Source organism: Lepus europaeus, chromosome 19, assembly GCF_033115175.1.
Source record: "Lepus europaeus isolate LE1 chromosome 19, mLepTim1.pri, whole genome shotgun sequence".
NCBI lineage: Eukaryota > Metazoa > Chordata > Mammalia > Lagomorpha > Leporidae > Lepus > Lepus europaeus.
Window position 1 is genome coordinate 48,260,425 of NC_084845.1, and position 24,139 is coordinate 48,284,563.

General features: G+C 34.1%; 1 protein-coding gene across 2 annotated transcripts in view; it reads right to left on the minus strand.

Moving 5' to 3' along the window:
• CDH8 (cadherin 8) overlaps positions 1 to 24,139 on the minus strand; it is a 393,065-nt gene that overhangs the window by 60,693 nt on the left and 308,233 nt on the right. For both annotated transcript variants that reach the window (XM_062176392.1, XM_062176391.1), the window contains exon 9: positions 11,203 to 11,320. In XM_062176392.1, coding sequence (XP_062032376.1) covers positions 11,203 to 11,320 — 118 coding nt within the window. The remainder of the gene's footprint in view (positions 1 to 11,202; positions 11,321 to 24,139) is intronic.

Below are 24,139 nucleotides of genomic sequence, written 5' to 3' on the forward strand. Positions count from 1 at the left end.
AACTACAGGATTCTCAAATAAAATCACAAGTAAAAATGTAAATATACTTTTTAATTTTTATGATAATATTTTATGTTTCTCAATGAAACTTCTTTTATTAGCAATTATACTTCTATGGCATGCAATGTTAGATAGACTACTCTTCAAAAACATGCTTTCAGGTTAAATATCCATTTTAGAATGCATACTTGTTTTAGGAAGACAGTGAAGTTATTATAGGGGGAGAGCTTTACTTCTCATTTCTGCCTACCCAGTCATAATGAGAACTTTATATAAATACTTGCACAGATTTTGGCTTTCTTACCTTGAGAAAAAAGATAATGAATTTTACATATTCATCTCTTCACCATTCCAAAACTTTCTTGGTTGAACTTTAACCTATCAACATTTATAGCAAAGGCAAATTTCATGTTAATTCATAATATATGTTTCAGAATAGGGCTAAAGTTATTTTGTGAAATTTGAAGTTATGCACTGACAACAATTCCCACATATAATACTGATATATATAAAACATGTGTTTATATCATCATACTTCTCAGCTTTACCATTAAACTATGTATGTGTAAAAGCATCTTAAATGTGTAGATCACATTTGTTATACTGCAAAAATCATCAAGACATGATGCAAATATACTCAAAATGAATAGAAATGCTCCATTAATATCCTTTGGAGAATCAGGGAAAATCATATGAGCACAGAATTCATGGATCTCCTGAAACTGTTTCATGGCACTTGTCTTTGTAAAATATTTTTAGCATTCTTATATTTCCTTTAAGTACATTACTTGTATGGCTGACTTTTCTCCATTAACTGTGGAAGACACATAGTCATCTTGTTTCTACAGAAGTTTTCCGAAGCCCTTCTTTTCTGGGAGATCTTACTGATAAATCAAAACTTAATCAATCAAAATTAAATATATTCACAAAATTCTCATATTTCCTCATTTTCAGCCTTATAATATGTATAACACTACAAAATTCTAGGCCTGCGCCGTGGCTCAACAGGCTAACCCTCCGCCTAGCGGCGCCGGCACACCAGGTTCTAGTCCCAATCGGGGCACCAGATTCTGTCCCGGTTGCCCCTCTTCCAGGCCAGCTCTCTGCTATGGCCCAGGAGTGCAGAGGAGGATGGCCCAAGTGCTTGGGCCCTGCACCCCATGGGAGACCAGGAGAAGCACCTGGCTCCTGGCTTCGGATCAGTGCGGTGCCATTGGAGGGTGAACCAATGGCAAAGGAAGAGCTTTCTCTCTGTCTCTCTCTCTCTCACACTGTCCACTCTGCCTGTCCAAAAAAAAAAAAAAAAAGTTATAACACTACAAAATTCTGAACTATTGAAACCATTTGTCATGTTGATTACATTATTTTGCTGTGTGTGTGTGTGTACAATTCTTTAATATGTCCAGGATTCTGCCCAAACATCCTGAAAAACAGAGCTGTAATATTGTAAAAGAATGTATTTTAATCATACTATTCAACACTTTAATTTGAAGGAGTTTTGGTACAGTAATTCCTAGTGTACAGATCAGTTTCATATGTATTATTTCTTTTGAAGGTTGTTAAAGAAGACAAAGTACATATAGCATCACATAGTTTTAGATACTTCCATTGATATTTATCCCACATGTCTGATTTGTTCATCACAATAATTTTAACACTTTGAAACACTTAGGGGCTGTAGTAGAAAGTTAAGAGCCTTTTCTAAGTCACATCTCCACTTTTGGTGGCCCCAGTAATTGTGTGATTTTGAAGTTTATATTTCTTCTAAAGTCACAAGTTTTGCACACTCAATATCTTAGAATAAATGAGACATTTCATCTCCAGCATTAACTGATTCATTTGGTAGGAAAGGAAGTCCAGGGAAGAGAAGTAAATCACGGTGTGTCCTTGATGGAGCCAGCACAGAATGGCCAAGTGAAAGCAAGAAATTTAGAAACGATGATTGTGTTTTACAAAATGGGTACAGTATCACCTTTTTTCAGACCACCCTAAGATAAACAGTCTCAACAGACTGAAAATAATAGTCGAGTAATAGAACAGGATATTCTGGTAGGCAATCTATTAGATAAATAAAAAGGCAATGAGTAACCCAGAAAGATCCAAGGACAATCAATGATATCTTCTACAAAGTGCATCAGCACATTTATTTTGGTTGCATCTTAGGGGATAAATAGAATAAGTAACAGACTATGAACCTAAGCATTATGCCTGGAAATCAGCACAATGCCATCCTCTAGCTGCCAGGGAGCCTCAGTAAACAACATATTCTTAGAGAGGTAAAACCTCAATCAACTGACAGGTATCTCAACCAACCATGCATAGGATCTGAAAAAGGGATGGATTGATAGCAAAAACTTCAATGGATTTTAATAAATCTGCAAAATGTAATGATCAGCCCCATCATTCTGGTAGTATTCTAGCACAGAAGATACTGACAGTTATGGGTTACAGTATATTTTGAAAAGGCTCATAAACATTCCTTGGCACTGGAAGTATAAACACTTTGAATAATAGAATAATATCATTCAACACACCACACTTGAACTCTGCCACATTGAGAACATCAATACCAAAACAAACAAACAAACAAAAAAAAACCTCTCCAGGGAAGAATTAGTTGTCCATGATTACAATACAAATCACCACCCTGACCAGCAAAATGCTTCGTAAAGATGGGGGTGATGGAATCCATGAAATCCTTAACTATCTTTATATAGGGTCAATTGTACAAATTGGGGAAGATCTAAGAGCAAATTGTATTTATGACAGTATAGAAGTTAGAATGTGTCATTGCTCCACTCCCAACTCATAGTATTTTGCAGGATAGCTTATGAATTTTTCCACTATATGACAAAACCCATATAATTGATAGTTTCTTGATAAATTGATAAAGACTGAATCCTAAGGAAAATAAAAATACACTGTGCAAGAGGCAAGGACAGCGTTGATTTTATTCACTGCTCTATTCTCAATTCCCAGGGAAGTGCCTGGTACATGGTAGACACCAAACAAATGGATATTGAATGAATGAATGAATGAGTGAATAAAGATATGATCTATTTTTAATAACCTCAGAGGACAGTGGAGGAGACATTCCCTGATTCATGTGTCTGCTTTAGCACCTACCGCACTCTACTGCAGAGAAAAGCAAAGAGAACAAACTACACAGCCACTGTTAACCATCTACTTGCTTTGCTCTGAGTTGTTAAGAATGACTGGAAATGAAAAGGGGAAAGTGGAGAATGCACATTCCAGACAAAGGCAAGAATATATTTAAAAAGCATACCCAGTTTGTCCTATTCAAGCCAAAGGATGCATGTATAACATGGGAGCCAGTGGTGGCAGACAAAGTCAGCTAAACAGCCGCTCACCATCATTGCCGCGTTTTTAAACACGTTCCAAGTTCTTTGATTAGCATCCAAGACCTTTATAACCTAGCTGTTTACTAAGGTGACACTAGCTCAACAGTTCCGTCATTTTCTCAACTCCTAAATATTTCACTTGCGAACATGCAAGAAAGCCAACAATTTGTAGGTCTACTTCATTTTTATTCTTGGATGATTTTCCTGTGATGAGAATTCTAGTCAAAGAACTACTTGGGTTTTCCAAATACTCTTTTCTCTTTCCCTTCCCTCTGCTTTACTCACAGATGGTATTTGCAGACATGATCAGTCAGGGAAGGGGAAATGGAATAGCATATTGTTAGCTTCCTACCAAATACTTTATTTGAGGTTCATTTTGAATATTTTTATTGTTTCCTTGACTGGGGAAAAGGCATTCAGGACACACAAATTTGTAGAAGAAAAAGAGAAAGAGGTCAAGGGAATTGATATTTATTTAGTTTGCCAATAAACTAAATATAGTACCATTTCTATTTTTACTAACATTAATATTGTATTATTCAAATAATATAATGGTAAATATTATTTCTATTCTGCAGATAAAGGTTCAAGAATACTCACTTGTTTTCACAGTTTTCAAATCATAATCATAAGTGCTGGAATTCAAAACTAAATATTACTTATTCTGAAGACCATGCTATTCTGTGTTCCACAGGGACTCTCTTTTATCTTTCATTCTAATTCATCCCAAGTCAATATTTTTAACGTTTATCTTTGTGAAGTGCCCCCTTTACTGTTGCCATTTTTTTCTCTGCCTTCTTTATCCACTTCTTTAAGAAGCCGAGGGATCCTAAGCAGTTGGCATGTGTCATTCAGGTCACATCCCCAGATGGGATGTCACGTATGCCTAATGTTGTGTCTATAAAGTGCTCAAATTAATTCCAAATGCAAACTTCTGTGCTGAAAGGAGATGAAATGCTTGTCAACTGCATTTAAACTTTTTTCAAAAAGGAGAATTTGCATAGACTGACAGCTCATTTTGTTTCCGCATTCAATTTTAATATTTGGTTGTGCTTCCAAAGGGCAGTCACGTTTGCTTGACACTCAGAAAAATCTCAAGACCTATTTTCATTCTTGTAAACAGATAATACATCAGTAAATAACATTACCTCTTGATGACACAAACAACAGAGTGGTACAAACAAAACTGGCTAAATGAAAAACAATTCTGAGAGTAATTCTTTTTTTTAAGGTTTAAGAGCAAGATTTGTTAGAGTCAAAGACCTCCAGCCAGAGTGGCATGGAGGGGGGCTGCAAGAGAAGCAAAACCCAAAGGACCCTTTGGCACTGGGGTGTTTAAGTACAATTTAAAAGCGAAAAAAAACAAAAAAAAAACTTGACAATCAGATTGACATTCAGTTACCAGGTATGGACAAAAACCCAACAAAAGACCTGACTTACAATCCTTTGTCCTATCTTGCTTGCTCATAATAAAACAAAAATAAAATCCCGATGGGTGGGATAGGTAACTTGTTTTCACCTGGGAGTAATTCTTTATGCTCCTCCTGATGATCAATTGATTCTATTATTTTCTTATATAAGGCTTTGGAGTAAAAATCCCAGAAAACAATGTTCTCAAAGGAAAAGTTCTGTACCCTAAAATATTTTTAAGATAACATTAAAATATTTAAGCATGTGACAATGTATTTATTTGGTTTTTATGTCAACAATTTTCAGAATTTGAATGCTCCATAATTTTTAGAATGTTTCATAGTAAATTGATAGAGAACCTCTGATGCGATTTTCAACTTTGAATAGAATTGTGATAGCCACACAAATAAATCCATGCCATGTTTCTAAATTATATCCTAGTAGTAGGTAATCTCAAAACTAAATTATCTCTCACAACATATACTGAATAACAGATAGTAACAGCAGCACTTTATCTGAACAAAGTAATAATTTTTGGATTTTCAATATGTGCAAAGGCAATTCTTCACTTTTGAAGGTACTTTTATACTATGACTTAAAAAAGAAAAAGAAAAGAAGATATGGAGACAGTACAAAAGAACAATAATGTTATTCAAAAGACTACTTAAGTAAATAAAATCTCCTTATTTTCTAAATCTAACTGTAGAGTCATATTTAGTATTTGTAACTATTTTTCTTAGCTTACACATTGCCCTTAATTACACTTCACACAACAAAATAAAAGATAAATGATTTTTATCAATGGTACATTGCTGGAAGCATAAACAATAAATTATGAATTGTTAGACAGAAATGATTTGGATCATAGATGCGTATGTTCCATATTTGGGAACAATTGTACCTTCTTCTGTTTCACAAAAATTAAGCACTATCTTTTATGATTCAACAGTGAGAAAAAGGAAAATACTTCACGGGGTCAGAACTGACAAACCTATATGGAAACCATTTCTAGTCAACATTTTGTTGCATTTTGTGCTGTGGACAGGTCCCTTATGTGAGCTGAGTAGATAGCGTCAACTATATGTACGTGTGTGTTTGTAAATGCATATTTATACACACACATACAGAGAGAGAGAGAGAGATTATCATACTCATAGAAGCACACCGTTCTTGCTTATTGCTCAAGTATAATTTTCTGGAAAACCCAATACTGGATCTGTAGTTGATGTATAAAGGCCTCTTCAAGAAAACATTATTAAAGAAAGCTCTTTCTTAGCTTCAAAGCAGACAGGAGTAATGGATGAACTTCAGGGGACCCGAGGCAGCCAGAAATAGTACAACTGTGTTACCAAGGTGGCCCATTTTCCGTGTGGAACAGCAGGAAAGCCTTTCAGGTAGAGTCCAGCTTGGCTGGCTATAGCAGGCTAAAGGCCGAGAAGAGAAGGACACTGCCTACTTGACGACTATATCCTCAATGCAAGAGAGAGGTTTGTGAGTATTCAGCCGGAGAGAACAGTCAGCTCTGGCTGGCTTGGAATCAAGGAATTACTTCTATTTTTATGCAGCCGATTTTGGTTTTGTGAAGGGAGGAGTCTGAGATCAGTTAATAGATGCTAATCAGAATTGCAAATGAAGGTTCTCTCTAAAGATTTTAGCCTGTGCAAAATGGTTCCCACAGAGTATGGATGCTGAAAATGGACCACGTAAGATTGGGAAAAATCTGAAATAACTGGATATGCTAGAGGTAAAGTGATTTCAGCAGGTTGCGAGTTGGGTTAGCCATCGTGTGGAAAATTCAATTTCATTCTTGCACAGATTAGAGAAGGGAAAGACAAAAAGAAGTCTTCATACTTAAAACTAGATCCAAGAATATTGCAGATGTTTCTGTAGCAGTAAATATTTTCCTTGCTCCCAAGTTCCTCCACTCTTTTTTTCTTCTACAATATCCTTCATACCGCTATACATTCCAGTTGGGAAAGCAATGTTGGTCAGTGTCCTCCCAATCACCAATAAGGCCCCTTTCAAAATTACAAGTCAACATTAAAAAAATCTGTAGAGCGGAAGTTGCAAAGAGACCTGATGGAGAATGGTAAGACAGAGGAATATAACAGCATGCGAAACTAAGAATTAATGGTCTAATATAAAGATGATCTTTCTCTATTTATCAATGAAGTTTCCTCTGTGTCAGACATGTTAAGAGATATCAAAGTCTTAGTTGGCCTATATGCATCATAGAACACAAAACAGGCAGATAGGTACAGTTGTCCCAGTGTTATAGATGAGGAAAATAATATTCAACTTAATTTGCCTATAATGAGGATGTACTTACAAAAGACAATTCAAAAGGCTAAAAGGCAGAAAAACATACAACTTGAAATAGCCCCATTGATAAGTTGGAAATCCTTAAGACAAAGCAAGAATTATACTCTAACCAGGTAACAGTGTTATGGATAACAAGGCATATTTATTCTAAAGTTCTAGTCAACATCTAGGTTACTCAAATTAACTTTCAAAATGATTCCTTTAGAGTAAGGTTCTAACCTGTAAGAAATATCAAGAAAAAATTAGTTATCATCTGGTCCTGTAGTTCTGTTGCTGTCTTTTCTTAAATATAATGAACCTACAACTGGGTCCAATTTCACTGTTTCTATTCTTTCCACAGGCTCTCCTCAAAGAGTAGAGTTTTATGTTTTTCCTCATTTCTCTATACACATGATTCAAACATTTCAGTATAAACTGTAAAGACTTCCATTTCACCAAACTGTACCCTGGCAATTCCAATCAAATTTTTAACCTACAATGTGCAGGTTGGAGAAGAGCAGTTTTCTACGAACCTCAAATTTCCTGCAAGCAAGATATTTCAGTATCTGTAAATGGTCCATTTATCTTCCCTGTCTTGCTTTATTGAATTGTTGGGTATCTTCCATTTCCACAGTTAGAATGGAAGCCAATGCAGAAATGTGGTCAGCAAAACTCTTTGTTTATTAATTCATCCAGTTGGAAGATGAAACTAGTCTTCTGAGCTATATAATTAGAAAATTCAAGGTACTATGATTTTGATGTACATGTAATATAAACGACCCATCATATTTTTGATCCTTACTTCCACTTTTATCCATAGTGAAGGTTGTTTCCCTATACTGGCAGAAATATGATTCCAATATATTTAGAATATTTTTTTGAGTCACTCAGCTGTGTAGACTACAAAGACAGCCAATTTCGCTTTCATTTTATCTTTGATTATGAATTAGTCAGTTTAAAATTGCTTTAAGACAAATCTATATTAAAAAGAGGAATGACACAATAATTTTAAGTTGAAAGACATGGCTTCAAGTTCCTTAGAAAATGTAAAATACAGAAAACATCTCCTTTAAAGATCAAATTAAATAGGAGAGTAACTCATCCATCAATCATGAATTTGAATCGATTGACTGTCTCAGAATCCTAACATTCTTCCAGGGAGTTGGAACTTGAAACTCACGGTGCACTTAATGGAGAATCATTAGCTCCTGACCATTGAAAGTCCATGTTAGGAAGAAACAAACAAACTAAATATGGTTATGCCATTTGATTACATCTCTCCATGTTTCCAACATAAAATGTACCATAGTTATAAATCAAATTTTCATGCTTATTTTTGTTCTGTCAAACCACTAACAATGAATTGGTAAGAGGTCAAGGATATTTGATTATATTATATTATTTGAATATATATTATATATATAATATTTTAAATTTGACAACTTCTGTCCATTATTTTGTTTTCACATATTAAAAATAGACAAACTATGATTTCTATTTTTAGAATAGCTATCCAGATGTCAAAGAATTAGTGGTCCATGGAGAAAAACTCATGAATTTCTGACCTAGGAAGAAGGAGATAAAGTACAAAGTTTCTATATTTATTCCAAAGACCTGGGACTTCATGATTTATTCTGTGAAGGAGATGTTGAATATTATCACAGTTAACGTATGTTCTACTTTCCACAACATAGTCTTGGTGTATGGTGTTTTCCCAACATAAATATAAACTGCTACCTCTTCACTTAAAAAAAAAATTCCCTGCTGGAATGATAAAATATATGTTCAATCTTTGCAAAACAAATAAACAACTTATTTAAAATAAACAATCACAACATGTGGAGCACTCTTTCTATCCCAAATCATTTTGACATATTTGGCATCTTTTATTTTTAATTTCACAAGATAAAAATAAAAACTATTAAGGTAAGTCTAAATTGTAATACTTATTTTCAAATTTCAAAATAAAACAAATATTTACAGAATTTTAAATATTGTTACAGAATTTACTGAAATGGGTGATGAAATAAAAGACTTCCTAGATGTTCACTTTTTACTTTCTACTAACTCTAAAAAATAGATAGAACACATGAAATTTATGCACTTTATGATTACACAGCCTCTTCAAAAGCATTAGGACGCTCAGCAAACAGAATCGATGTTTGACCCAGTGGTTTAAGACACCTCCTGGGATACACATCCCAGATCAGAATGCCTGGGTTGGAGTCCCAGCTCCTGCCAATAATTCTAGCTTCCTGCTGATGTGTACCTTGGGAAGCAACAAGCGATGCCTCAAGTACTTGGGTTTCTGCTACCCATGTGTGAGCCCTGAACTAAGTTCCTGACTCCTGATTTCAGCCTGGCACGTTCCTAGCTATTGCAGGCATTAGGATGGTGAATCAGTGGAAGGAATCTCTCTCCCTCTCTCTCTCTCTGTCTCTCTCTCCCTTCTTACTCCCATCTCTCTCATAAATAAATAATTTTTTAAAGTATTAGGGCACAATGAATACAGACCAAAACTTAACTCCCTCTGACACACAAGGACACATCTCATTCATCCAGTACTTATTTTGGTGGTGCCTTCCAGGGCCACACTTGTAACAGGCATAATTTTTGAAATTATAGAATATTCAAGAAACACCAAGGGGCTCAGAATATTTTGGACAGAAAAATATGTCTACACAGAAAAATTTTAAATGTAGAGCATTTCAGATGCAAAAGGAATAAATGATACTTTCTGGATTACAATTAAAATCAAAATAAGCATGAACCACACTTATGCACAGACATGTATCCCAGTTGGGAGTTTCTGAAAGAGTTGTGTCTTAGAGACACAACTTATTTTGAATGGATTCCATAAAGGAGAAATCTTGGTAGTGTTAACAAAGGAAGAAAGACCTTTTGCTTGCATTTGCTTGCATAAAGGTTCCTAACAGGAGTGGCTAACACATGGGTGCTCCATTGTTGATAAGAAAAAAACCAAGATTTTCCTGTTCTTAATTTTATAATACTGGAAGCCAGCTGAATGAACAGTATCTCTACAACAACTTTCCAATTTCTTTTTCTGTGATGCATCTAAATGTTTCATATTACCCCAAAGAAACCAGTGGTACTATGTTAAATGTAAGTTCACAATATATTTCACATGATTTATGAAATGTTATTTTGTTTACTAAAGGAATTTTTTTTAATCTCTCTACTTCTCTTAAACAGAATATTGGAAATAAATAAATATCATGAACTCAGTTTTACTCTTCTAATTGAGTTTGGTTGGTAGATGGATCATTCAGAAACCTAGATACAAGTTCATTATAAAGCCAGAAAATGTACTGAGTCAATGCTTATATTTTGCTAATAATTCTAAAATAGCTGAAAGTAAGACCTAGAAGGATTTGAAACAACATGTTAGAAACATTGGAAATCCTTGTTAGATAACAATGGCTTAAGAAACAAAAATATAAACATGAGATAGACTTTTAAAAACATGATATATGGCCTTCAAATGCTATAGATAATAGTTTAACAAAATTATAATGAAAGCTCATTGCTCAAGAAATAATGAAATAGGTTAAATAGGTTCTGTAAGTAAAGACTTAGTAATAAAATCAGTTCATTAGTTCCAAAATAATACGGATAAGGACTATCCTTCAAAAAGGATTTTCTGATGTAACTGCTATTATTAAAGTCGGTAGAGGCTTAAAACAAATACCTCTAATGTGTACCCACAAATCAAGCAAAATTAAAACAATCTTTCCCTAAAGACTTGGTAAACATTCAATTAAAACTTAACAACTGCAAAGTGTAAGCCAGCTCCTCCTCTAATAGATATCTCTAATTTTGCATTTCAAAACTTCTGGATGCTTTCACACTGGTTAAATCTTACTCTACATTCTTTAAAGTAAAGTGATTAAAGTATCTCTGGGGTAAAATTAATTTGCATTAACAATTTGCTTATCAATCATTTCAATATTGGATGGGGAAGTGATGTGGTGACCATGCCATTAGATGGATTAACTGGATTTCAACTGCTGATGGGTGAACAAACATTATTTTAATGATATTTTCTGTTATAAAATTGCATCCTGTCTTTCAATTTATATTTTCTGCTTCACAAAGCTAATATATTTACCTTCATTTTTCTTGATGGTAAAATTTGGATTGTTGACCATTTCTGGAAGAAGACTGTACAAGAAATAATGTCCATTTTTGGGATCATCTTTGTCCATAGCGCTTACTGTTTGAATGACCTGTAACATAAAACTTGACGTCAGCATTTGTGATGATACCAGAGGACTCTTGCCCTTAAAAGCTTAGAGACATCCCATTTGTGGTCTGATACTTGGACTCAAAGGCTCTTTTTTTCAGTTCCCTAAATTGCCATGGATGGTTTGTGCCAAGAATAAGGAGAAAAATTCATCATTTTAATACCTCAGCTTTGATAAGTTGATGAAAATTAAGAGCATTACCTTTGTGTCCATTTGGTGTCTGTGGCTTGAAATAGCAAAGTTAAGTGTATTTGAAAATTCCACTGGGCAATTACAGGTTTCTTTCCAATTTGAGTATTTACGGGCATCTAGAATGAGATTTGGAATTGTTACAGTGATTGCAGTGTGGCTCTTGGGAGGATCTTGGAGGTAAAGGACTTAAGTCTTGAATCCTTATAACTCTTCTTTCATTTTTACTCATCAGATTAAAAGTGCTTGTCAAATAGAGTGTTCCTCGGCACAAACATCCCTGCGACAAACCTTTCTGATGAGTTGCATCTGTTCTCTCCCAACAATAAATACTGTTTTTAAAACTAGTGGATAACACATGCAAACAATGCTTTGGAGTGTATTCTGAGATGAATAAATTATGGGGATTAGAAAAACCACCGCTGTGCAGAGAGCTGTTTGGATAGATACAGATACTTGGAATTTGTGACTATTGAATGTGCTTGTTGTATTTGCAAAGCTGCATTAACTTAATGCTAAGCTGTTCCTTGGAATGTCAGGGAATTATCGTAATGATTCAGACTTAAGATTCTGTGAGATTTATTACCTCGATCTGAAACATTGGACAAGAGCTAAAGCAGTAAAAATTATAGCTTATGCTTCGACTGTAAATAACAACATAATTTATACGAAAAATATCTATGAAGCATGGTAGCCAAGGTGATAATAGATTTGCTAAAAAAATTCAGTGAAATGCTCTCAGGTTTATGAAATTTAGAAGATGTAATGATGCTGTGAAATATATTACTTCTGTTTGAACAATTATGTTCAATTGAACTTTGCCCGTTTCATTAAAGAGAAAAAAATTCTCATTTTGAGAAAGGATTATCAGTGCTTTGTAACTTACCACTTAAGTGGGAGAACCACAATTTCAGAACTTTTAGCAGTAATGTTTTGCATTTATCAATGCCATATGAAAAACAGTGGATTAACATCATTTGAGGCAAAAATGAAATAATGTCTCTCAGCTTCTGGGTTTCCATTTAACCAGTGGAACATATTCTTCCTTGATAGATGCTTGACAAGGTTGTTAAGGATCTTGTTTTCTAATTTTAATGTCTTATAACTAGGTGTGTACTTAGCTTTGGCAACAATAGAAGATAAGATAGCATAACATACAATTAGTGAAGTATTCTTTAAGAGAGGAGACTGTGGAAACAATACTTAGATAAGAGTCAGTTTTACCCTTCACTCATTGTGTGCCATGAGGAAGTCACCTAATTCTTTCTGAAATTTAGTCTCCTTGTATATCTACAATACAAATGAAAGAGCACCATTCCTCATAGGATTATTTTGATTACCAATGCTAATTCACATAAGTCTTTTGGCACAATATTTAGTTCCTAGTAAATGTTCAATGAAATGTTAGTCATCATCATTATTATTATTGTTTTTATTGGATACATTACTATTTATTGATGACATGTCACTTTGATAAGTATAACAGTTATGAAATTACTCAAACAGGGATCCATCTAAGTCATATTACAGGAGAATAAAATTACATTTACTTTATCTCAACACAAAGCATAGGTGCCTAAACACATAAGCCCAGAGACTTAGTTATATAATTCTAGACATAAAAAAATAAGTATGAATTAAAGTACAAAGGAAGAAAACTTGAAACATAGATAATGCCTTTAGACAGACTGCATACACAAGTATTTAATGGAAAAATATGAGTTGGCCACTTCACCTAGGAATAATGATGCTAGATTGTTACAAAGTCGAGGGAAGAACTATATTTGAAAGAGGTTGCTTTCAGGCAGCTACAAAGAATAAAATCGGGGAGGGAAGGGAGGTGCTTCAGAGCCCTTGTGTAACTCTCCCCACAGTTACTCAATTTTATCTCCATAAAACCTCCATTCCAGGTGAAGCTTGAAGAAGTAACTTCAGAAGCACGTGAATACATGTGGAGAAAATGAGTAAGAAGAGGGGACTTCTTGGCTTTTGGGGATGAGATCAATCATCATTAAATGCATTTTATGGTATATTTAGTAGATAAGTGCCATTCATTCCATTCCTCATTCAACTCCTAAGTAATCTGCATGAAAAAAAGGTTTATACATACAAATGAGTGCTTCTGTTAGCTAAGCCTTGTGGCCAAAAGGAAAGCTGAAATTATTTAGCATGCCTGTAGTAAAAGACTACTACTAGCAGTAAGTAACTGCCATATCAGCTCTCAGAAATTTGATGTATCACACTAGAAAAGAGTATGCTTTTTCTACAACTTACTTAATCCAGGAACTCACTGGACATGCGTTTGTTTTTTGAGCCTCACCTCATAACTATTGAGCCAGAAAGCCTCAGGTTAGGGTTTAGCAATCTGCATTTTCAACAGCCTTCTAGATGATTCTGGTAAACTCTCAAGTCTGAGGACCACTCTTTTGAGCCAAGGAAAAAGATTGGTATTCACAGCTCGCTCACGATTATTCAGGAAGAGAGTTTATATTGTTTAGCTCTCTTCAAGCTCAGGGCTTGATGTGTTGGGAAGAAAGTGGTTGAAATGGTGAATATTTGAATCATCCTCCAAATATCTGTAAAGTGGTTGCGGATAAAATTTTCGGTTAAATCATGTTTGACACCTCATTTTATTTTAATGCAAATAGCCACTGCCTGAGCATGTTATCTAAAAGGAGATGCCCAATAGTTCACTTGAAGGATTTTATACTATTAAAATGCACTAAAATAGCTATACTAATCAGGCTGAATTTTTCATTGATGTAATAACATCTGAATTTACTTAGCTGACAGTTGAAGAACAAGAACAGATTTGTTCAAGGAAGTGCACTCCACCAAGCAGACTGTATAGGCATGCTGCATAAATGGCACATAGAAGCTTCATATGGTTCCCAGTGCAAGTTACCATGATCTCAGCTGATTTTTAAATCATTAGACAACAACTTCATGGAAAATATATAAAAATTTCTGGAAAGATCAGAGATTTTTAGAAATATGCATCTATAAATATTTCTGTTACAATATTTTCTGTTAATAAAATTCTAGGTTGCAACTGAAAAAAAACCTCATGTTTGATAACTTATAATGAAATGTTTGATTTCAAGGGAAGATGAAAGAGAAACATTCATCTATATCTGAGAAAACAAAGTATCCTTGAAGTCTTGGAATGAGGCAATGAATGCCAAACTCATATCTGGATTTAGATGGAAGCTAACACCATTCTCTTTCTTGATATTACAGATTTGAAGTCAGTCTTTCTAAGACTGGAAATTGGAAAAATGAACTTGTGGATTGTGTACCATAGCACAATTCTGACGCTTTTTTGTTAATCAGTCATCCTAAATATAAATCAAATTGTTTTTATTAAGAGTTTATTAGACCTCATTTTGAACTATTTTTATATTAAATGTTTAATTAGCAATAGGGTATCTGAACTATTTTTACATTAATTCAAAATATTTAATTAGCAATAGGGTATCACTGCCATTATTAGCTTTTGAAAAGGTGAGCAGTCAGCAAAGAGTACATTTCTGGTAGTCTGATCGGTTAACACGCATAACAGTATCATGGGATCTATAAGAACATCTCTCACGAGTTCCTGTAGCTATTATTCATTGATTTGTTCTTAGGTTTATTATAATATATGATATTTCTCTCACTGATACTAAACAATGCCTGACACATGGAAACTATTCAATAAGTATTGCCTAATAAATTATTTTGGATGGATGAATAAATAAATGATGGCAAGCACACTGTTAAATCATCAGTAATCTTTGCAATGCCTTGAAAAACAAGTATTAAGAGACAGCTCTATAGTGCATCAAAGACATTATATATATATATATATATAAAACATCTGACCCTAAATATGACTGATCATAAATTCCATGCACATTGCTCTTCAATATAAATACCATGATGCTTCAAAATCTTGTTGATGTTCATTGCCCCTTTCTGTTACACTTAAGACTTCAATATTTTGGAGAACATGTAAGTGTGACTCATGCATCTGTACTGTTCATATTCTTTGCTTTAGAAAAATAAGGGTTCTATATGGATTCTGAGTGCTTAAATTCACAACAAAATGAACATATAGGAGACATAGTGCTCTCTAAGAACAGACAAGTTTACAGAAGACTATCCTTTTTCAACTTTGGGGATGTTTTTCAAGGTTTCCAGAATATACAACTGTTCTCTAGGAGTATTCAGAAACGAGTCAACGTGACACCTGCAATTGAAGCACAGCACTTGCTCAGTCAAAATTCAATTTTCTTTTTCCTAAAATCCTCTTGTAGTGATATGAATTTGAAGATGATAGAAAAGGAATGAATGGATGACAGTAGCAAAGTTCATAGGCAGAAGAGACAGCATAATTTTTGATTTTCTATTAATTTTTCTACTATTACCAGTTTATTTATGATTATCAATACAGGCTTTACTGAAATACTAAAGTTTATTTCTCAGTGCAGAACTTTCCAACTTGGAGAAGAAGATGGCCTACGAATGAGTGACTGACATTCCTCAATTTGAAAGTGAAATAGTATGAAATTATCCAAATATTCAGACATATGTGGGGAAAGTCTATGACTTTTACCAGGTAGCAAGTGTGTTCCAAACTGAATAAACCAAACAATGTAGGCTAAAAATGAGTTCCTTAAAGAGGAGTTTTTGAAAAACAAATTGTGAATACAATACAAATCAGATTACTACAATGATAATTAAGAAAAAAGGAAACATGGATATTTGAAAAATTTTCTCAAAATCTATACAATAATCCAATTTTCCTAAATTGCTTCAAAACTGTACAATATGGTTCAATTATAATCACAGTTCATATCTGTTAAAAGGATATCTCCAGAATACTTATATAACTTTCATGGCTATCATCTACCAAAGATTTTTTTCTTTGTCTAACTATTCAAATGTCTTTCCCTGTCCTATTTTTTACCTGCATAGACTACCTTGCATTTAGAATGACGTTTAGAAGTCTGATCTATAGAAAATACAGCAGGAAGAGATTCAGCAGATTTTGTCTCTTTTTAAACATTAAGTAAAGACCTCAGTCCTCTAAGAAGACATTTGGCATTAAACCCATTATAGAACTTCCAAAATTTTCTTATGGTGTTTTTCTCTGACAAAATTTTCTCCGTGGTGTTTACCTTCACTGACAATAGGTTGTACAAAGTAACTCAAAGCATCCTAAAGAATCCACCTGCACAAACTTTTAATTGTATAGTTTTCTTTTTCACTCTTTTTTTTTAACTTAAGCAAAAAAGGATATTTATTGGTTCACATAACTGGAAAGTCCAGGGGATATACTAGCTTCAGGCACGGTTGGATCCAGGGGCACTAATGTTGTCATCAGGACTCAAGTCTCTCCATCTTTTGGCTCCCTCTGCACTGGTTTCATTCTCTGACTGGCTCATTCAACGTGGTAAGCCCTGTTCAATTTGTTTTCCTTCACTCTTAAGTCCTTTTGCTGGGCCCTGCTTGTGTCTTGGCATGAGATTTCAGCATAGCTTATGTATCTGAGTTCATTGTTCAATCATATCTCTTCTCCATCCTCCAATCTATCACTGCTGAAGAATCTATCCCAAAGCCTCAATATTATAAACATATCTTCCTAAGCTGATAATGTGGACTCCTACTTATCCTCCCAAAGATTTTTCCAAGTGGATCATATCCACTGATTTTTTAATTTTCTGAGTGAAATTTAGAAACATTTTATAATCACCTATGGCAAAAGCTAAATTCCATATAATCCTCTTGCAAATTTATAAATGCAAGGAAAACATACAGTTAATCAAAATCAACAGATATAATAGTGTGTAGCTTTGCTTAATTCGGTGTTTTCCAAATTTATTAGGTATATTTCCATACAAATAGACATACACATGCACGTCACATCCCATACTAAACTGTACCATATAATGACATGATGTGCATATGATTTACTTAGAAACTCAGTTTGAGAAATGGCACACTCTAAACCTGCACCACCTGAGTCTTAAAGGGCTGGAAGAATTTCTCAGCCTCTGTGTGAAGGCGATGTGTCTGCACCACTTGGTGGCTATAGCTGTTAGCATTACACTCTCTGCCTTCCAGTCCCTCAGGTGACAGATCATATCCAATTTATATATTAGTAACACAAAGTTTAGGTCTAATTAGTACACCTTTCTTCAGAAACCATGCTTATCCTCATGACTCCTATGAACAAATGGAAACCAGTGTACCATGGGCTCATCTGTCACCCACCCGAAGTTCTTATTCAATAATTTCTTTTGAAAATAAAACAAGGAGACTACATCAGCCAAAAGTAGCTCAAGATTTTTAAGAAAATGTTTTATATTATTTTCTCTGAGGACCATCAATGTCTATTAGATTAGAGATCGGAATAAAATGTGGAATTTTTAATGAAACCAAAGGCTTAGCCAACGGATAAAAATGCTGCAAGCAAGACTTCTCAAAATGTTTAGGTAGTATGTATTCCTATACTTGAATTCACTTAATTTGAAACAAAATGGTCCCCAAATTTATGTGAAGAAGAATGAAGTATGCATTCTACCTTCACCGTTGACAAACAAAACAACTTTTAAATTATAAGAGGAAGAATTGTTCCAAATGAGGGAAGTAGACTGTCTATTATTACACTGACCCATTTAGATATCGTTTATAGTGTGTTGCTCCAATCCATCTTATAAAAATGTAACAATGAAAAAAAAATACTAATAATGTACATTTTAAGACTGTGAGAAGAATTAAAATATATACAGGTTGATTATACCTTATGTTAAATTCTTGAGAACAAAAGTGTTACAGATTAGGTTTTTTTTTTCAGATATTAGAATATTGGCATCATCACAATGAGGTATCTTGAAGTTACAACCCAAGTCTAACACATCATGTCCTATTGTTCTACACATAGGACAGCTATAAAGACAAATCATAATTACATCACTTTTGGCAACATTGAAATAATTAGTATGTCATTAAAATATTTGCAGAATTGAAAACTTGGGACTTAATGGAATAAACACAAAATTCACAAGACATTTTTCTGTACCTGTGTTACATTATGATCTGTAACATGAAACCAGGTGTGGGGTTTTCCACATGTGCTTTCATGATGGAACTCAGAAAGCTTTGAACTTTAGAATAGTTTTATGTTCTAGATTTTTTGAATAAGACATATTAAACCAGTGTTACTAACAATTATTTATTGAGCATGGGAGTGAGCTGCATCCATACATCACTATTTATCTTTCTAGTAACTCCTAAAATATGAAAGTTTGAACTAGCAGATACAAATGTTCAAGGTCACAAAAGTATGAACTGACAAAAATGTGATTCACATTTAGATTGTTAAAGCTCAAAACCCTTGTGTTGTATTTTTTAAAGTATGCTTTGCTCTTCTGTCACAATTGTGCTCTAAAAGTAATGCTTCTGTTAATGACTCTCAAAATGTGTTTTGCTGCATATGTTTCTTATAATACTGTTTTATGCATTCCATTAATTTACCATCTCCTTACTCCACCCAAAATATAATGAAAGTAGTATTTTTTGCATTTTGTTGAGGCCATCAATTTCATCTGCTTTAAAATCAATCCTGTCTCCCTCTTGTGTATGCAGATGGATCATGAAAGATGCCTGCTGGCAGGAAAGTTAAAATTAAATCTCCTATATTTATTGTTTCATGAGTGTTATAAAATGCTGTAATTCCATTTTATTGTTTCACATGTATTAGAAAAAGACCCACAGAAATGGAAAAATAAATAGATAAGTAGCAAACCCATTCGTTGCTGATGTTTATCAGGAAATAATTATCTCTTCTTATTAAGCTTTATTTCCTTTCATTTAAGGTTTCAAATGTGCTATTTTATGAATGTTTTTGAGTAAAGTATTTTATTGGTCACAGGAATTTGTTTTTTCTTCATAAAAAAGTGCTTACCCTTGATTTGAATCTTATTATCCAGACTATTTTTTCTGAAAAATATGTGACACACCAAGTTTCAAAAGTTTCTGTTTCCTTGAGAAGCATTTTAAGACCCTAGGAAGTGTAGAGATTTTAGCATCTTCCAAAGACATAATTTTCTCCTGATATGCATTTTCGTGAATCTGGCATTTTCATGAATCTCATACTTATGCATGTCAATTGGGTTTGCACCATGGGGCCAACATTGTGGCACAGCAGGTGAAACCACCTCCTTGCTCTCCTGGCATCCCATATTGGAGTGCCTGATGGTTCAAGTCCTAGTTGCATTGCTTCTGATTCAGGTTCCTCTTAATGTGCCCGGGAAGGCAGTGGATAATAATCAAAGTGCATTGGTCCTTGCCATCCATGTGGGAGACCTGACTGAGATCCTGGCTCCTGGTTTTGGTCTTGCCCACTCCTTGCATTTGTAGCCATTTGGGAAGTAAACCAGATGATGGAAGATCTCTCTCCTTCTTCCTCAATCTCTGATGGTCTCTTTTCAATACTTCTTTTTAAAATCTTTACACCAAAATAAATCTCTCTTTAATCCCACTTTTCATGAATTTTTTGAAATACTCTCAGATATATTATTTCATTTATGTATAGTCTCAATTTAACACTGTGTTGTCATTGCCACCATTTAGATCTGACTACCATTATCTTTTGCAGTTACTGCTTCATAAATATTTGTCATTCTTGTGTGTGTGTGTGTGTGTGTACTTTATTTGAATGTGATACTCTTGGTGTCCGATCTTATCCTTGCTGTTACACTCTAACCACAGCTGTCTTCAATCCTTCAAACAAACTGAGTTCTTTCTCCCTTCAGGGTCTTTGCACAAGCTTATGCTGCTGGCTAGAACCCTCCTTTCATTCCTAGTTCTTTCTCAATTTTCAAGTTTCAGCTCAAGTGACACCCACTGTAAAGTAACTTTCTCTGACAACATTATATACAGGAAAGTCCTGCATTTTCTTTGTTCCCTTGTGTCTAGTTGGCTTCATATTAATTTCAAACCAGTTTTCAAAATTTTAAATAATATTTTTCTTTCTGTTCCTTTTATATTCTGTCTTCCTCATTAGGTTCCATTAAAAAAAAAAAAACCACTTTCTGATCTTTCACACTGTTTGCTTAGATTATGCTACAATGATTAACATCTTATAGATGCATAATAAATATTTTCAATAAATAAATGAATGATTTTTTTCCTCTAAAAAGTGTACTGTATATGCAAGGAGTGCAGTGTGTACTGCGTTTCTGTGAGTAAAACAAATGTTTCCATGGTGACTTCTGAGAAAATAATTTTTGAAATTTTTGTCATTGCTGAATGAAATGAATTAGAACAATGATTCCAAAATTTTGTGCAGATCTATTATGTTTCAAGAATTGGCTAAATACATATCTTTCAGAAATATGGATAACTGTTTTTGGTTTTTGTTTTGTTTTTATTGAATACTGTTTTTCCATAATAAACAAATCTTACATTGCTACAGTGTTGGTTAGAAATACACAGGATTAAAGGAGATTAAGCCAAAGTGTTTTTGTTATTTTTTTAACACAAACATGACACCAAAGAGTACACTTTGAATTGTTTAGCTGATGATGAAAATCAAATTTTACTCCATTAGGTTTACTTATAGTAATAGGAGAAACTCCTTTCTGAAGGCAAAAGGAGGTGAAGCAGTCTGTTACTTAACCAGCTCTCAAACAATGAATTATTCTCTTAGACTAAACAAGAGGCTTTGACTCACATCTAGAGAACAGACATTCATTTACATCTCTGTGTCAATGAATCATCTGATGCCAGTAACCCTATTTCTGCATATGACAATCAAGATGTTGATATCTGGAGTGAAATCCTAGAAGGATCTTATTAGAGAGATAAGATGTAGGGCAGATTCTGGAAGACCTTCTAGCCAACACCAGTGATTGAAGTTTCTCTTTACATTAGGGTCTCAGTGTGGTGCTGTCAGGTATACTGAGGGAAGATACTGATTTCTCCACCTTTGTTACCTGTTCCTCCACCCGTCCAGCTGGGTTACCATTCTCTCCAGGCAGAATCTGGTTTACCCAGTACTTGATAGATGTTTTCTGTCTTTGGTGGAACTTGTCCTACATCTTTTCAGGGAAATAGCTCAATTTCTTCTGATTTCCTCAGCCTCCTTGCTGTTCAGAGGACTTGAGGCATTTTCTTGCAATAATCATAATTATAAATACATATTTTTCATAGTGATAATATTCTGGTGATGAAAGACTGAATTTAGGAGTGATGTATGTCATTAATTACCCCATACCTAGCCAAATGCTGACATATAGTTTGTAACAATGGATACCTCCAGACCTACAAAAAACCTATTTCCCTAACGGAGAAATGAACTGTCAGACTTATATTTTGCTTTCTAATTTGGAATTATGAATACACACTCATTTCAGCCATGGACATTAGAAAGGTTTAAGTTACCCATTGGTTTAACTGAGACTCAGTCAAATAATCTACAGATGACTATATCATGCCATCAGTGAACTAGAGTCTAAAGATGTGAACCATCTGATATTTTTTTACTTAAGAAAAATTTATCTATGGTTATTGGATTATTTAAAAGGTAGAAATAATTAGCAATCAGAAAACACTACATTAACATTTAATAATGTAACAGAGGGATTATTTTAAAGGATTCTAATGAAAAGGGGTTCAGATGGATTTTATGTAATAGATTGTGAGCTACTACTCCCTGTGGTGGTGGTGGTTCTTAATCTCTTGAGGGGAAAAATTCAAGGAAATGTCACCTTTTATTTAGGTATCATAAGAAGGCAGAAGGAATGGATGTGATTTGCAATTCTACTTTCAAAATGACTCTACCCTTGTTTTAGCACAAAGGCATCATGAACTATAAAAAATACCCAGATAAATGAACATGCTTCCCTCTCTAAGTTTTCTTCATGTTTTAAAATTCTGGCAATATTTATGTGTTCAATTCAGTGGAAAGAGTAAAGCACAAAAATATCCTCTATGTTCACATTGATATTAACTTTGATTTTGTGAGATGTTTGAAAAACTTTTTTACATAGTTACCTCAGACCAGACAGTTCATGCAGACTGGGATTATTAGTGGCTTGCCCTTGATTACTGCTAATGATCTCCAGCTGCACCATCTCCAGGAAGCTGGTCCCCTTCGAGTCTAGTCTTAAATCTATGCTTTCCAGGCAACAAGACATTTGAATGTCACCTGCACTTCTTTTCCTGGAGCTGTTGTCAAGCAGATGCTAACTGTTGAAAATATTGAGATAACAATGAATGTAGTGAAAATTTAGTTTATGATATTTATTTTTCATGAAAGTGATCATCTGATGAATATTCTAATTCCAAATTGAGTCAGCCATGTATATGTGGTATTATGAGAGATAATGAAAAGTGTATTTAGGTTGAACCTCTATAAGTGAACACTAGTTCGTATACATAATAAATAGGAATTTTAGAAATTATTAAATATAAAAATTAGATAGATGGTCACTAAAAGTGACCTAGGAAAGATATAAGGGTTCAAATATGAGTTCTGGTTAGCATAAAGGATTCAAAGCATTCAGGAAAGTTGTACGAACAACTGTTTGTACAGCAATAGTTAGCGGTATGTTACAAAATGTTGCAAATCAGTAAAATACTTGATGACTTCAGTTACCTCTACTAAGCATGCCTAAACAGATTCACTAGGGGATAAGATGGTGCAGTACAAACACAACATAAGCATTTCTTCACAAAATGAGTCATTCTTTTTGACTTGCAAAAATCAAAAAACAGAGAAGCATTTTTTATTTGATCTTGTATAGGAAGGTGAGGAAATAATGCTTTTTTTTTTCCACGAAGATAAGAAAAACTGCTGAGAAATCATTAAAAGTTTCAAAACAGTCAAAATCCACAGGGTAAACCCCTTGATTCTTAGAGATCCAAGAAGCAATGCCTGTCAATGTCACAAGTGAAGCCATTGTGGAATTTCTGAAATATCAATGTTATCGACCCTTCGAACTTGTGTGATGAGTTCTGCATGAGTAATGGAGTTTTATTGAGATTTCAAAGCATTATATAGATTCAGTGTGATAGGAAAAGTCTAACATTTGTCTGTGATTGGCTACATGATGCCAGCAGTGATGTGGTTCAGACAACTGTATCCATGGAACCAGCCTGACATATTTTGACCAAACACACTCTGCCAACGGAACCTGCCAACTTCACTAAATGATATTTATTGACGTAGGTGTACACACACACACACACACACTCCATCCTCAAAGGATCACAAATGAAGGTATTCCAAAATATACAGTTGATAAAGGGGAATTCTAAATGAAAAATTAAGAAACATTTAAGCTCATATTAGAATATTCTGAAAATAAAAGTATCACTGTTAAAGCTGAATATGTTGATGAGAACACAACATCTATGTATTTAAACATTAATCAATTATATTATCAGAATTTCACCTTGAAGTGTGTGTATGTGTATGTGTGTGTGTGATGTTAACTTATTTTGGTAGATGAAAACAATGCTAATCTTTCAAGTGCATGAGAGTAGTCTACAGGAAAATGCCCATGGTTTTATGTGAGAGTAACACATGGATCTTTTGTAATAATTAAATAAAAGCATAAT